This window comes from Ananas comosus, linkage group 3, assembly GCF_001540865.1.
Source record: "Ananas comosus cultivar F153 linkage group 3, ASM154086v1, whole genome shotgun sequence".
Taxonomy (NCBI): Eukaryota; Viridiplantae; Streptophyta; class Magnoliopsida; order Poales; family Bromeliaceae; genus Ananas; species Ananas comosus.
In genome coordinates this window covers 2,979,977-2,997,042 of record NC_033623.1, presented here as the reverse complement: position 1 = coordinate 2,997,042, position 17,066 = coordinate 2,979,977, and the positions used below count along the sequence as shown (strand labels likewise).

Here is a 17,066-nt window from a genome sequence, read left to right as displayed (position 1 = left end):
GTTCCTAAAATGGTAGGGCCTCCAAAAAAGAGGGGGATTTTGTGATGAGGAAGTGAACCAAGCATGTATGTAAAAAATATATATATACACACAAAGGAATAGGTTTTTTTTTTTTTTTAATACAAAATAGCTTAATTAATCTTTCTTAAAAAACAATAGTAGTCCCTCTTTGAAATATATTTGAAAAGTTAAACTCAAATCAAATTGCACACGGCAGTTAAATCTCTGGCTAAACTTCCAATTTGAGACTTGGATTCCTTGAACACTTTGTGACGGAATGGTATAATCGACAAGTATTAAGTTGATTTTTTTTGGGGGGATTTTGTGATACATGTGGGGAACAGATATTGATGAGTGTGCAAACAAGGATGTACCCCCGTGCTCTGAGTCTGAGGTTTGTTACAATACACAAGGAAGTTATCGGTGTTTATGCCCAAACGGTACACATGGCGAACATTATAATGGAACTTGCTACCAGAGCTACCAGAGCTACCAGAGCCAGAAACTTCCGCTAGCAGTGAAACTAGTTACAGGTGAGCTCTTCAAACTTTTCTTCATCTTCCTCTTCTTCTCGAGTTTTTTTTTCTTTATTTTTTCCTCGACTTTTGAAGCGTGTTAGGCTTAGTAACCTAACAGTTTTTTGAATAAAAAATATATAAAATTTATCTCAATTACCACCCTTTTACATCCAACTATCTGATCTTTAAAAATTTTGAATTATTATCTGACTTTTTAATTTATTTAATTTGAGTTACTTCAAAATTTGAAGTCATTGTTTATTTTTACAGATTTAATTAGGCATAGTTTATACGATTTGTATAACTATAAATTTATATAGTTAATAATTATCTTAAATTTTGAATTTGAAGAAACATCACTAAAAACATCAAATATACTGAAATATAGGATAATAAAATTAAAAGTTTGAATGATTAGATATTTGGATCAAAATAATTTACAGTTCAAATATATTTGACATATTCCAATATAAATATACAATATATCTATACTATATATAAAAGCACGTATATTCAAATTTGGGCATGTCGACAGACCATTTTTCGGCGGAAAAACTAGCGCCATTTTCCTTTCCGTCCGAAAAATTTTTAAATATAAGAATAAAATAGAAATAGAAACGACAATGAAACGTAAGTTCTCTATAACAGATTAGTGATGTGAAAATCTCTATAAAAAAGTAAGTTTTCTATAACAGATTACGGGTGTTGAATCTATAAAAATATTTTTCTCTATTTTATTTAAAATATTTTTTTAGATATTATCTATTTAATTTCAAAATATATTTTCTTTTAAGATAACGGATTTATTTTTCTATTTAATTTCAAAATTTTATTTCCTAACAGATTTTATTTTTCTATTTAATTTCAAAAGTAATTTTTGCATTAGAGATTATTGTTAATTATTTATCATTTAAAGCATATCTTTCTTAATAGCGTGATTTATTATTTAATTTTTTAGATACATATTTGACATCATATAAATAGGCTTAAAATTAAAAAATAATCTAAAAAATTATAACTTTTTCTAATAATTATTACGTGCATTTGCACGTAGCATTTTACTAGTATATATATAATATATATTATAATATATATAATATCTATATCTATATCTATATCTATACTATATCTATACTATATATAAAAGCGTATAGGATTTCGCGAAATGATAGACGGAATCCAAAAGAATAAAAAAATATTCCCTACGAATGATTATAATTTTTTTGTTAAAAATATCTCAAATAAGAACGAACGGTTATAATCAATCTATTAAATCTCTACTAAATATGAAATCTATTCCTATAAATGGTTATGATTAATTTGTTAAAAAAATATTTCAAAAAGAACAATATGATCAATTTATTTAAAATAGCATTCCTATCACCATCTATAAATTCAATCCTACGTTTATAATCAATTGTTTAAAAATATCTCAAATAAAAATAAATGGTTTGATGACAATTTGTTAAAAAAATAGCATTCCTATTAATCTATTTTACATTAAATTTAAATTTGAGTTTAAATTATAATTAAATTTAATTAATTTTTTTATCAAATTTGAATCAACAAATTAATTTTTTTAAACAGTGGCATCAAATTAAATTTAAATTTAAAGTAATGTGAATTAAATTTCTATGCTTTTAATTTAAAACACAATAGTTAAATTTATGATTTCAAAATCAAAAGTTATAAAAATGTTTGATATATAATATAGTATATATATAATTATATATTATATATATATATTATATATATATATATATATATATATATATATATAGGAAAGAACACGGTAAGATTTGTAATATTTCTAATAAAATATAAACAAATTAATTTATAAATATAGTTTTTATTGTAAAATTTGGATATATATAATATACAAATGTATACTGATTTAAAATAAATTATAATAATTGTCGTGCATTTGCACGTACATTCAACTAGTATATATATATATATATATATAGGCTGGAATACTATTAATAGTAAAACATTTTTTTTGCTATCAAGTTTTTAACTCCTTGGATGAAAATTGTAGGGTCAGGATGAATTAGTCGGTTAGAGTTGAGTGGTCTCCTAGGATTGATTGAGTCCCACTGGGTTATAGTTTTTAATCCAATGATTAGAAATAATAAAAAAGTTGATCAAAGGCTAAAAATTGAGTTGAGCAACAATAAAATTTTGCTACTAATAGTAGCAGTCAAACTCTCTCTCTCTCTCTCTCTTCGCTCTCTCTCTCTCTCTCTCCTCTCGTCATCTCTCTCTCTCTCTCTCTATATATATATATATATATATATATATATATATATATATATATAAAGCATTAAAGTAGAGGAGGCAAGGTACAAACGTGTTATGTGGTGGTTTATGTTCCACAGTCGACCCGTAAACTTTCTTCTTTACAATCGCTCCATCCAATATTTAATAGAAAAGCAAGACTTCTTCTGCGACAGCAAGTGGTGAACTCTGTTTCGAGTGGAAAATATGTTTATGCCTCTCAACCATAAATTTTGGTTCTAAATAGCAACTAGTTATTAAAATTTTATGTGGGTATATTATATGCAATTGCAGTTTCTAAACTATATATTAATTGGCGGTGCAAACTTTTAAAATGTTTAAATCACGTCGTAACAAATAATTTAGTGGCTAGGAGACAAGGGATTCTATTGTAGTTGATCACGTCACTGCTCCTAAACCCATTAGTCATTGTTCGTAGAAAGAGATATGCAAAGTCTATAAAAATTCTTTAAAGAATTCCATGAGTACAATATTAATCTAGATGTGAAGGAATGGGAGGAGTTAATTATCCCATAATAAAGGTGACTTTTGAGTCCAAATGTAGGCACAATATTAATTGGACTTAGAAATAGTAATTTAATTTGATATGTCATGTTAGAATTTTTTTTTATATATATATTTATGAGAGAAGGACACTTGCGGTGGGACTAGTAGGACCGAAACATTTCAAAAGTTTGAGCTCTTTTGAAACGAATCAAACATCAAAAACTAAAACTAGAGTCGTGTAATATTCAGGGATTGATAGTGTAATTAACTCGTTCATACATCTATGTTGCTTATGCTCCTATATTGTTGATCTGATGCCGTTGATCTATATCCATGCAGGCATTTGCGTCAGCCTCCTCATTATTGTAATTATAGTGTTATGTATTCATATTATATTGGAAAGACGAAAGCTTATAAAATTTAAGGAGGAGAACTTCCGACAACATGGAGGCTTGCTACTATTGGAAGAAATCGGAAAGCGACAAGGAGTTGCATTTAAGATGTTTACAGAAGAAGACCTCGAACAAGCAACGAATAAGTTTCACAAGAATAACATCATAGGGCACGGAAGCTACGGCACAGTATATAAGGGAATTCTCAAAGACAATCGCGTCGTAGCGATAAAGAGAGCTAAAATTATTAACGAGAGACAGAAGAAAGAATTCGGAAAAGAGATGCTTATTCTTTCCCAGATCAATCATAAAAACGTTGTTAAGCTCCTTGGATGTTGTTTAGAGGTGGAAGTTCCAATGTTGGTGTATGAATATATTTCCAGTGGGACCCTATTCCAGTTGATTCATGGCATCGGTCATAGAATCTATATATCTTTGGAGACTCGTTTGAAAATAGCTCTCGAGTCTGCGGAAGCACTTGCATACTTACACTCATCAGCGTCTCCTCCGATAATTCATGGAGATGTTAAGTCCTCAAACATCCTTTTGGATGATCATTTAATGGCAAAGGTCTCCGATTTCGGAGCTTCTATGCTTGCTCCTAAGGATGAAAAACAGTTTGTCACATTGGTGCAAGGTACTTGTGGTTATTTAGACCCAGAATACCTACAGACATGTCAGTTGATTGATAAGAGTGATGTTTATAGTTTTGGTGTGGTTCTTTTGGAGCTCCTCACTGGTAAGAAAGCACTTCGTTTTGAAGGAACTGAAATAGAGACGAGCCTTTCATCAAACTTTTTATCTGCTATGAAGGAGGGTCGCTTCAGCGAACTTCTTGATGATCAGATTAAGTATGATGAAGAGGTGGAAAGGATCAATGAAACTGCCGAACTAGCAAAAGCTTGCTTAAATGTCAAGGGGGAAGACAGGCCCTCAATGAAGGAAATAGTGGAGGAGCTTGACAGACTCAAAAAAATGAAGCAACATCCCTGGGAACAACATAACGATGCAGAGATAGAAAGTTTGCTTGACAATCCCTCAAGCTACTGTGAGGAAGAAAACACCGGTTTTTACAGTTTAGAGAAGAAAGCTATGCTAAGCATGGAACCTGGACGTTGATGCTATATATATAGAGAGAGAGAGAGAGAGAAGAGACACAGAGAGAGAGAGAGTCTGGCATGTGTACTTTATATGATGATCTCCGTGCTATCAAGTCATTTTTGGTGTCAGGACTTCCAAATCGACGATCGGCTCTGTTAAGCTTGATCTGGAGTATTGAAATTACCTAGAAAATAACTTTTGTGATTTTTCGTTATCATTTACTTAGTGATCGAAATGGCTCAAAATCAAAAACAGTAAAAATCTTACAAAAAGTGATGATATGACACTAAAATTTTAGATAAAAAATATTAATCTTATTTTATATAGTACAAAAAAAATTATTAAAATATTAATCTTATTAATTGTGGGCCCCTTTGATCACTAGGTAATAGCTATCGAAAAATTATAAAATTTATTTTCTAGATATTTCAAATATATTAGATCAAGTCTAACGAGACCAATTGTCGATTCAGAGGTCACAATATCGAAAACGATTTAATAGCATGGAGGCCACCGTTCTATAAAGAGCACACAAGCCTAACTCTCTCTCTCTCTCTCTCTATTGTATTTACTATCTAGTTTCTAGCCCTTGGATTAGTATTATTCCACATGCCCTCTCTACATCCAAGACATATAAGGGCTAAGAACTAGATGGTAAAGATTATTCCTTAATTTAGATCTATATATTTTAAACTTAGACATTTTAATCTTCGAACTTCTAGATAAAATGCAAGAAAAATCATCTTTTGTGTGATCTTCCTATCATAGATTAAGTGAATTTTATTACACCATATGCATTGAATGTAACTTTCGGCTAGTAAATAAAAGCTTTTGTGGTTGTTGCTTGAGAGTTTGCACCGCTGATGCTGGGTCCACTACAACAAAATATGCCTTTAGTGGCAAATTAATAGCGGCGATTATGAAATGGCTACTATTGATCAATATTTGATTATACTTTAGCGGCAATTATTTTAAATTATAAATTTTTACCGACCAATATTAATGTATTAACTATGCCTATTCTAAATCCAATTAGGAATCCTAATAATAACCCAAACCCCAGCCCACCCCAACCTAACCCGATCCNTGATTGTTGCTTGATTATGTATACTATTGCAAACTTTTGATGCTTTGATTTTGCTTAAATTCTTTCTTTAATTTTATCATTTCTTGGTCAACTTTATAAATGATTATCTTTGTAATCCATGTTTATTTTATTACTAAATTGCTTATTTTTACTATTAATTATATATGTTACTTTTCAAGCAGGTTCTTTCGGGTCTTATCATCGACTTGAGTGGATTTTCGAAGTGGCACAATGGGGCTTAAGGACTTAGAATTTAAGATTTTTTGGTATTTAGTATCATTTAGAATTTGTTATTGTTTGGCTAAAACAAATAAGTTCTTTGTTGTCGGAACTTATATCCGAAATTTAATTTGAATATTGGGATTGTAATTGGAGAGTTAAGACTATTTGTTATAAATTATTAATGTTCTTTGGTTATGACTATTTTTAAATATTTCAATTCATTGGAGTACTTTTTTGTGAATCAAGCATTTCAGTATTAAATACAATTGCCGCTATAATTCTTATTTAACAATCATTTAGTATATGTTTTGTGACAATTATAATTAATTATAGCGGCATTTATAATAGTTGTTGTTGGGTAGTATTTAGCGGCATTTATTTGGATTCTTACCAACCGCCGAAATAAATGTCGCTAAAACTTTTAGCGACCCTACTAATAGCGGCAATTGTTAAAATTGTCACAAAATATTTTAGCGGCAATTGTAATTGCCGCTAATTTAAAAAATAATCGCCACTAAATACTAATTTTGTTGTAGTGTGAGTGTCGCGGAAGATACCGTCGTTTCTAGCCTTCCAAATGCTCCACCAGCATGCGATCAATCCGGATAGTCCATCGCTCCTATTCTGTACTCTGTTCCTCCCCTGCCACCTATCCCAAAAACATGCACATCGTCCCCCAACTCCCCAGCCTGTACGTCCTCTAAACCCATAACCATTAAGAACTTAACAAACACGCATTGCATGAATAGATGGTCTACCGACTCATCGAACATCCTGCACAACATGCAAGTCTTATCTCCAGTCCACCCTCTCCTCACAAGATTCTCAGCTGTAGGAGGTCTCTTCCTAAGAACTAACCAATAGAAGACTTTGACCTTGAGAGGTATACGTAGTTTCCAGATCAATTTAGCACGTCTGTCCCTAGTACCCCCATCATTCAACATTCTATAGGTCGATCTGACAGAAAATATAACGTTACTACCCCATCTCCACCCAATCGTGTTCGCTCCAAGCCCTATTCGGCAGCTGCTAACCCTCTCTTTGAGCTCTAAGAGGATGGTGCCCAGACCGGGCCTACGAGTTGCCTCATCGGTCAGGATCGTAGTCCAACTCCAATCCGTACTTCCAAAGCAATCCCTAACCAAGGTTGGTTTGCTATCCAACAACGCATACACCTCCGGAAAGGACGTTTGGAGAGTAGTATCCCCGCACCATCTATCCGACCAAAAGTCAATAGGACACCCATTGCCCAGCTTGTAGCAGGTTCCCCATTTGAATATTTCCTTGGTTGATAAAACCCCTTTCCACCAGTTGATAAAGCTTTTGTGGTTGTTGTTGGCAACAATATTCTTAACAGTATTGTATTTCTCTCTCTAATGACTTCACATAGAAACCACTTTGCATTCTCTTACTGAGGAAAAAGGGTTTGAATAACCCACACCTGTGCATTAAACCACTGCAAAATTAGTCAGCAGAAGTAGGACAGATAAACAAAAATACCCAACACATCTCACTCATCTTCTAATAGAACAATCACTCAATTGAGAATGAAACAATAGTACTCGGCAATTCCCTGCAATATCAACAACAGAATTTTCCTATCTGCTACTTGGGCTTTCCTCTCTTACCGACAAAACTTTAGCGCCGAGACTATCTATCCCTAATCGTAGAGATAGATAAAAGATTGGCCGGCTGGAAGAGCTCGCTCCTTTCCATCGGAGGCCACCTTACTTTACTAAATACTGTCTTAATTGCACTTCATAGCCTTTTTCATTCTGACAGCTTGGGTTGGAGAGGAGCCAATGAACTATCTAACTTGTTCCATATTTCAATGGAATAGACCATATGAAATGAAAAAGTACAACAACTCATGTTTCAAGAATGTTTTTTCAGATTTTTATATGGCCTCTCGCTCTAAATCTGCTATTGTTTACTTGCTTGCTCCATGAAATGGAGTGGAGTGGAACCTCCCTTGTTTTGGTCCTTTAACTGAACAAGCTCAAGAATAGAAACTGATGCTGCTTCAGAACCTACAAGATTGCCCAATGCTATACTCTAGCAACATGATACAATGGTGGTGGATGAGTGATCGGATGTTCTCGGTAGTTTCAGCCAACCAATTCCTGGCATTTAGGGGTGTTAAAGACAACAATTTCAATCTTATTTGGAAGACCATTGAGATCTTCATGTGGTTGATGTGTGGAATAGGATACTTATAGCTGATGATTTAAAAAGAAAAAGGGTTGGCTTGGACCGGAATCACTCACTCTGTGCAAAGAAGAAAATGAAAATGTTCAACATCTATTCATTTCATGCTCTTTTTCAAAAAAAGTTTGAAAAATCTGCACTTCGAGAATAGGGATTATCTTTTTGAGTGGAAGCTGTGACCTCAACCTCTTTTGTTTTTGGAAGACACGTAGGAGTAGGCACAAGAACAAAACTAGCAAACGTTCTTTTGATTCCTTGTTTATTAGATTTTGTTGGACAATTTAGTTAAAAAAGAATCATCATGTGTTTTCGAAGTAAAAGAATAAACATGACAATGGTTTTGAAAAGGTGACGGAGCATTCTAGTTCATAGGCGGACACTTTTTTTCATCTCACTTGTCTTTTGGTTTTTCTATTCTCCACTATTTGTTTTTGTTCCACCAATTGCTGGTTGGTTGACAATTTTTTCTTTTTCACTTTTTTTTTTTTTAACTTCTTCTATGGATTTTCTTCTATCTTTTAATTAGAGATTTATCTATATTACAGTCAAAATAAAATCTGCAAGACTAAATGCTACTATGTAGCATCAATAGAGCTCTATTGTTAGAGCTCCCCCAATGTGCTTGCAAAATCATAACGTGTTTCAAGTATAGCCAATGCAAAATAGCGTGACCAACACAATAAGTCACATAGTTGTCTACTCACTCGTTAGTAACTTACTCAATATTGTAGTAATGTAATTGCTCCTTTGACCTGTGGTGCTTCGGCTATTCACAATGAGATTACTATAGTTTGACTATATATATACTTGGTCTCTAGCCATTTGGGTTCTTGTGATGTATGTTGGCTATAGTAAGTTCGTTGTTGGAATAGGGTATGCACCTATATGGAACCTATCACTCTTGGTAGATAAGGGTATGTGACACCCCAATAATCCCACATCGGATGGGAATGGGGTTGTCATTGGGTTTATAAGAGACTTAGACACTAGTAATAATAACTGGGCTTAAGCATTTTGGGCTGTTGACTGGGCCCAACGAGTTATTATTGCTAGTGGGCTGGGTCGTTACATTTGGTATCAGAGCCGGTTCACCAGCTGGACATGTGTGGCGAGTTTCGGCTGAGCCAGGGTCTGGATGACGGGCTAGCGAGACGAGTCTCACATAGCCTGGTGATCTTGGGCTGTGTGTGTTTGGACTGACGAGGACGTCAGGGCCTTAACGGGCGGAGTCTGTGACACCCCAATAATCCCACATCGGATGGGAATGAGGTTGTCATTGGGTTTATAAGAGACTTAGACACTAGTAATAATAACTGGGCTTAAGCATTTTGGGCTGTTGACTCGGCCCAACGAGTTATTATTGCTAGTGGGCTGGGTCGTTATAGGGTATTAGTCCTACGTGATTTATAAGACCAAGTTTAGAAGATCTTGGCCAAGACAGAGTAAATAATACAAAAAATTTCCGATATTAAAAATTTGAGTTGAATAAATTTAATATATAACAAACGATGGGGTGTGACAAACTATTTCATGACCTCCGTCTAGTTGGAACTCATGACAAAAGAATTGTATCATACATTAACTCTACCTAGAGGTTTAGTACTCCGTTCTATTGTAATGCCTGTACATACTGCTAGGCGTCACTGGTAGATTGTGAGATCCACGAGAGTTATTTAGATGATTAATAATTTTCATTGGCCTAATTTGGAATTGTTCTAATCCACTAAAAAGTTTTTCACTGATATTGTTGATGGTGATCATAATATATATCTCACTATCATATAGAATTAAATTTATGGGGTCACACACATAAAAGGTTGTGATTGATCAGATAGATGGATCACAAATTTTGAATCGCTGAAAGACTAATTATCAAATGTTGCAAGACATGATTTACTAACCGTTAGCGAGTTGTGAGAGGGCTTATATGCAAATATTATATTATTATTTTGATTCGATCAAATTAACATTGAGTTGAATCGAATTAAATTAGGATTTAATTGATTGAACCGATAGGAATAAGATAAATGTAATCCTAGTATTGTTCTTATCCTTAATGCTTATTACCATTATAAGAAGAGATTATATCTCTTTTTATATGATACATAAATTTTTCAAAAAATCTAGCCGCCATCTCTTTCTTCGTCTCCCTCTTTCTTTCCTCAAGGAGAGTAATAAAAAAAATCTAATAATAAAAAGACGTACTTTTGTAAGGTAGCTAGCACTCTGATGAGGATTTTGATTAGATTAGTAACCTTGTATTGATACCAGTAGAGGTCGGATGCTTGTGCGACTTCAAAAGAGCCAAATTTCACGATCATCACATTGCGGTGTAGATCTACTCTCGCAAAGGTAAAGATCAAATTTTCATTTTCTTCTCTTTTAATCATAAATATATGAGGGATCCTATTTTGCATGTTTTTGAGATCAGATCTCGAGTTTTAAAATCAAGTTTTGTTTGCTTTTTTTTTTTTTTTTGCTGCATCTTTATCGTACGCAAAAACTTACATTGAGAATGCTCCAAATTGTGGGAGTTTGAATTATTGTGGAAAGCTCCAAGCCCTATGTATGGCAAAATATGTATTTTGTAGGATTGAGCTAGGGATAAAGCCTTGAAGTCTGGAGGCCTGATGGTTCGGTATGACAAGTAGTATATTGAGTATTTGGCATCCTAAAAGAGTTTATGATGTTCTTGTATTTTTCCGCAGGACAAAATGAAGGTCAAGAAGCCGACGACGAGCGGTAGACGTTGAGTTTGTGGTTTATGATGAATACTAGGTTCGGAATAGTCCTACTCTATTTTTTCATTAGTCCTTTCTTATCTTATTTTTTATTATTCGCTATGAAATGATGAAGCACGAAGAACATACAAAAATATGATGCATGTATGCATTGATATCTTCTCATAAAAGACAATGACAGACTATTGTTTTTAATAGAAAGCTTCTCTATATACGACGACATATACCATGTAGAATAAGCAGGGGGGAAAGCATGGCCATATTGCCCTACTTTATAATTGGAATTTCCTTTCATATCTAGACTTATATTATAATCAAATTTCTGCTTGAAAATATATTTATGATTATTTTATGTCACTACAAGAAAAGGGCTTTTAATGACCAGCTTTAGGTAACTAGTCCTGCGAGTGGTTAGTGAAAGTGCAAAAAATATGAAGCACCTTTTGGGTTGTCCAAAAGAGCGACAAGCTGAATAGGTATTGGTCTGGGTGCATATCGACGTGCAGGAGCAGGGAGGACTTGAGCAATGGCTCGTGCACGGGCGTCGGATGCTGCCAGATCGACCACCATCTCGAAGGGGATAGGGTACGGCCAAGTGTGGTTCGCGGAAGGCTTAAACAGCTCCACCACGTACAATTTCAGCCGGTGTGGCTACGCCGTGCTGGTCGAGGAACGCGCCTTTGAATTCAGCACCTCCTACATCACGACCGGTGAGCTGTACAGAAGAAAGCTGCCGATGGTGGTCGACTGGGCTGTAAGGAACAAGAATTGCTCGGAAGCCCGGCAGAACACGACTTCCTATGCATGCGTAAGCGAGCACAGCACATGTGTATACTCCGCGAATGGGCCCGGCTATCTCTGCATTTGCTCCGATGGTTATCAAGGCAACCCTTATCTGTCCCACGGGTGCCAAGGTTTGCATCTCTCTCTCTCTCTAGAAACATCTTTTTGATTTTGTAATTCGTGGAAAAGTTTGTGCTTGAATAGTAAAAGCATGTTTGGCTTATGAGCTGAGTGGGAATTTAAATAAAATTAGATTAAATTAGAATGAGAAATAGAATAATCAGTTCTACAAAAATTTTTGGTTCATATTCTACCTGAAATCGAAATTGAATGTACATTTGGTGCATTTAGGATTTTGAGACAAGCATTTTGTTAAGAGAGAGAAGAGTCATGAAGGGAGAGAAAATTAATAGAGGCTTTTGTGAGAGAGGGTAATGAGTGGTTTACTCTAAAATCAGCCAATTTAAAATTCAAAATCAGATTGAACCATAAATAGATTAGGCAATTCTCATTGCCAAATGGAATGATAATCAAAATTCGATTTCTTTAAAACAAACAACTATTATCGAAATCAATGAATCTCATTTTGATTGCAGAATCTAACTTAAGTTAGCCAAACAAAACTTGCGAATGTAATCGAGATAGACACTAATTGTTGCATATACAAATAATATTTCTTTAAAAAAAAAACATAATTATCCTATATTCCCGCAACTCTACTTTCCCTTCAACTAACATTAAAAAGAAAAGAAAACAAAAATTTACTGCACATGCGAAGGCCCGATACCACGAAGGATGCATCCCAAGAGGGTAATTGAAGAACATTAAATTGGCAAATATTCCAAAAATACTAAAAGCAAACCAAACATGCATATATATATATATATATATATATATATATATATATATAAAATTGAGCTGGAATACTTTTAGAAGCACCAACCCCTTTTTGCTTCTAAGTTTCTAGCACTTGGATCTACTTCTTGATTACTAATAGCTTTTGAATCAAATACTATTCCACCTACCACCACCTACCACCGCCTACCACTATCATCTCAACCCTACATCTCTCTATCCAATGGCTAAAAACTCAAAAGCACCACTCTTTTGGTGTTTTTTGAGAGTATTCTAGCTCAAATATATATATATATATAAACTAGATTCGAATACTATTAATAGCACCAATGACTTGGTACTATTAAGTTTTCTGCTCTTTGATTAAAAGATGTGCAGTTAGGATGATATGGACTCCTTAGGATTGAGTGAGTGGTTAGTTGAATAGTATACTCGGACGGATGAAAATGAAAATACATTCGAATACTATTAATAGCACCAATGACTTGGTGCTATTAAGTTTTCTGCTCTTTGATTAAAAGATGTGCAATTAGGATGATGTGGACTCTCTAGGATTGAGTGAGTGGTTAGTTGAATAGTATACTCGAACGGATGAAAATGATAAAAAGGGTAAATCTAACAGCAGAAAACTTGATAGCACCAATTACTTCGTTCATGCTATCAATAGTATCTGTAGCACACTGAACTTTACCAAATTATAAGGTTTGAGTGGTCGATTAATGTTCTGAGCCTTTCCGGACTTTCTAAAGGGTCGTTGACTGTGTTCCGACCTATTACTCGCGTCTTGAAGGGCGAGGATGAGTATTTAACGCTAGAACCTCTAAACTGCAAGTTTTGGGATTCTCTCGGGTTGAGCTTTGCGAGGCAGAGTACAGGTACTGCATCGCCCGAATACCGGTACTGGACCTGGTACCGATACTGCATTGCGAGGGTATCGGTACCCTGTGTGTTTTCTCGCTTGACAAAGGCTCGGGTTTATGCGCTCGGCTGCGGGGTACCGGTACTCCAGCTCGTGTACCAGTAAGCACAGCAGTTTGCAGACTACATGTTTTTTAGCGTTCTTTTTATAATTGTAGCAACACATTATATAACCCCATAACTTTTTGAGAGGTTCTTTTGTGCTGCAACCTGAGGAGAAAAAGGTGAGTTTCTCATCCACCTCTCTCTAGATTTCATCTTTTTTTCTTATGAGATTTCAAGGTTTGATTTCCTCTTTTGCTTCACTTCATGTGGGTTGCTATTTGGACCATGGAGAAGCCTTGAAGAGAAGTATTTGAGCTTGTTTGAGGATAGAATTTCAACCCTAGCACCTTTCTAACTAGGTTTGGAGTTTCAAGAGAGATTAGTAGCTTTAATCTTTCCTTTGGATCATGTTTTGTGCGAATTTTGAGATGTAAACCTAGTTTTGGGGAAAGTATGATTTTATTTAGGGATTTTTGATTTATAACCTTTGGGGCTAAATTGATGGTTGTAGAACCTTCTTTTAAGTTGGATTAGAAGTATTATAGCTCTCATTTGGAGATTGGAAGAGTTCTTTACCATATAAGGTAATTTTCTACCTATTTATGGGTTGAATTAAGATGATGTTGTGGAGTGTTCGTTCGAAACCCCTAACCCTCTTAGAATCTTTGTTAGGGAGCTAGGAGACTAGTGGACATCCTCGTTAGCGCAAACGAAGGGGATTCGAGGAGTATTCGGTGGGTTTGACCTCATCGAAATGGGTGAACTCCTTCTATATTATATTTTTTATTATAAAATAAAAAATCATGCATATTCATGCTAGATAGAGTATAAATAAATTTTATAATGCTAAAAATGCATATGTCATGTATCATATTTTGGCAACCTCTATGTAGTAGAGAGATAAGTATATAGTAATCATGCAAGTGAATGGCATTATTTTCTATGGTTAGAAATCATGTTTCATTTAGTGAAAATGACAAGTATACCATGCTCTTGGACATAGAACTCACGCTTGACATAGTAAACCTTAATGTCATAAAGTGGCGTTCAACTTAGTAAATGGTTAAACTCTTACTTGGTGACATAGTGATAGACCGTTGGATCTTTAATATTCATACAATGTTTTAGACATGACGACCATGGACTTGAGATAAATGATTTCGCTTGCTTGCCATTGTGCTCATTTGCTCATGCTTGTGAGGGTCGCTTCTCACAAACCGGCACTTCGGAGATAGCCAACGCGACACAAGCTCACCTATGCTGGATTAGGCGCCGAATTGGGATGTCGTGGGGGAGGCTCATTCCTAGAGTGGAATGTTGACTACCACGGAGCCATTAGGCCCGGCGCAAGCCGGACTACACTTGTGTAGGTCATATTTGATTGGAACAATGTTGAACAAAATGAAATGTGGACATCATACTAGTTGTGCATGCTCATTCATGATAGAATAGCACTTATACATATGAAACTTCATGCTAGTAGAGGCATAGTAGTTTAGTAAGTTTTACTTCATGCTCAATATACATGTCATTTATTTCAATTAAATGTTAAGTTATACTACTTATGCCTCCATGACCTAGTGGTGTATTTTGCTGATGTCGGCGGCTTATCCACTGAAAACTATTAACTAATAGTTCTCATTCCCATTGTATTGTTGTTTTTGTTTACAGAGCCATCCACTTCGGAAGAGACTAGGGATCGCGGCAAGGGAGTCGCGTCTAGCTAGATAGCGGGGAGCTTTTGCGCTATGTGGTTATCTCTCTCTTTGGTATTAGTTGTAGAGAGAGAGACTTTTGTACCTCATGTGTAGAGGCCACCATTTTTGTATATCCTTTACCTTGTACGTGGGCGTTATGATGTATTTACTTTATGGAATATGATAGTTGAATAGTACTTGTTTACTTTTCCACTTGTTTCTGAATATTAGTTGTTATATGTTCTGATATCATGATAGATGCTTTCTTTTTCCTCGTTTATTTATCATGTTGTTGTAAACGCCTTATATGTTGTAGGCATAGGGCGGGTCTGGACATGCACCAGGCAGGCTTCCGCTGGGTCCTGGGGTGTAACAGTATCCCAGCCGGACTCTATATATATATATATATATATATATATATCGATACTATCGATAGCACCAAGTATTTGGTGCTACCGAGTTTTTTACCGTTAGATTTAATCCTTTGACTATTTTCACCCGTTAAATTATATTATTCAACCAACAATTTACTCAACTCCAGGGGGCCCACACTACCCTAACCGTACAATCCTTCATCCAAAGGTCGAAAATCTAATAGCACCGATAGCTTGGTGCTATATATATATATATATAATTGAACTAGAATACTTTTAGAAGCACCAGCCCCTTGGTACTTCTAAGTTTCTAGCCCTTGGATCTACTCCTTAATTACTAATACCCCTTGGATCAAATGCTATTCCACCTACCACCACCTTCCACCACCTTCCACCATCATCTCGACCCTACATCTCTCCATCCAATGCTTTTAAGAGTATTCTAGCTCAACTCTCTCTCTCTCTCTCTCTCGCTCTCTCTCTCTCTCTCTAGATCAAGTCTAACGAAGCTGATCGTCGATTTGAAAGTCCCAACATCGAAAACGATTTGAAAGCACGGAGTGCTCCGTGCTTCCAGAAGCATACCAACCGCACTATATATATATATATATATATATATAGAGTATAGAGTCCGACTACTATACTTTATGAGTATAGAGCCTATTGTACTCATAAATTGTTGCCGTTAGATTTATCCTTTAATCATTTCCACCCGATAGATTATACTATTCAACCAACCACCCATTCAACCCTAGGGGGCCAAATTTTAATACTCGTTAAAATTAAATTTACTATCTTATGTGAGGAAAAATCTACTATTATGAATTAAAATTTAAATTATCAAATTCGCGGGTATTAAATTTTGGCGGGCATTATAACTTTAAAATTTAATTTTGAATATTACGTTATGGGCATTTGAATACTACGTGTTGACAGGTATTATGTTTGAAAAGAAAAAATATTTGAGAAAACACGTGGATAGCAAATAAATTTAATTTTACGTATTACGTGATTAGCGAAGGTATTACATGATTGGTGGGTATTACGTTAGATAAGAGATAAATTTAGTTTTACGTATTACATTATTTATGGATAGAAAAAAAATATTTGAGAAACGCGGCGTAGATAGGAGATAACGGATATGGAGGGTATTTTTGTCAACAAAAATGACAGATACTTTTATTTTTATTTGTTGGATGAGATCCAATGGTGAAAACTTAAGATCTATATTTGAGAATAAATTATTATTTAAAGATTTATTTAAAATGGATGGTTGAGAATTATCGGACACGACAATATTAGTAAAAAAAATAGAGGCATTTTTGGAAAGAAAAAAAATTC

General features: G+C 34.7%; 1 protein-coding gene across 1 annotated transcript; it reads left to right on the top strand.

Moving 5' to 3' along the window:
• On the top strand, positions 332-4,992 carry LOC109707451 (wall-associated receptor kinase 5-like). Its single transcript, XM_020228706.1, has 2 exons — positions 332-533; positions 3,642-4,992. The coding sequence occupies exons 1-2, from the start codon at positions 332-334 to the stop codon at positions 4,811-4,813; spliced, it is 1,374 nt and encodes a 457-aa protein (XP_020084295.1). The 3' UTR covers positions 4,814-4,992.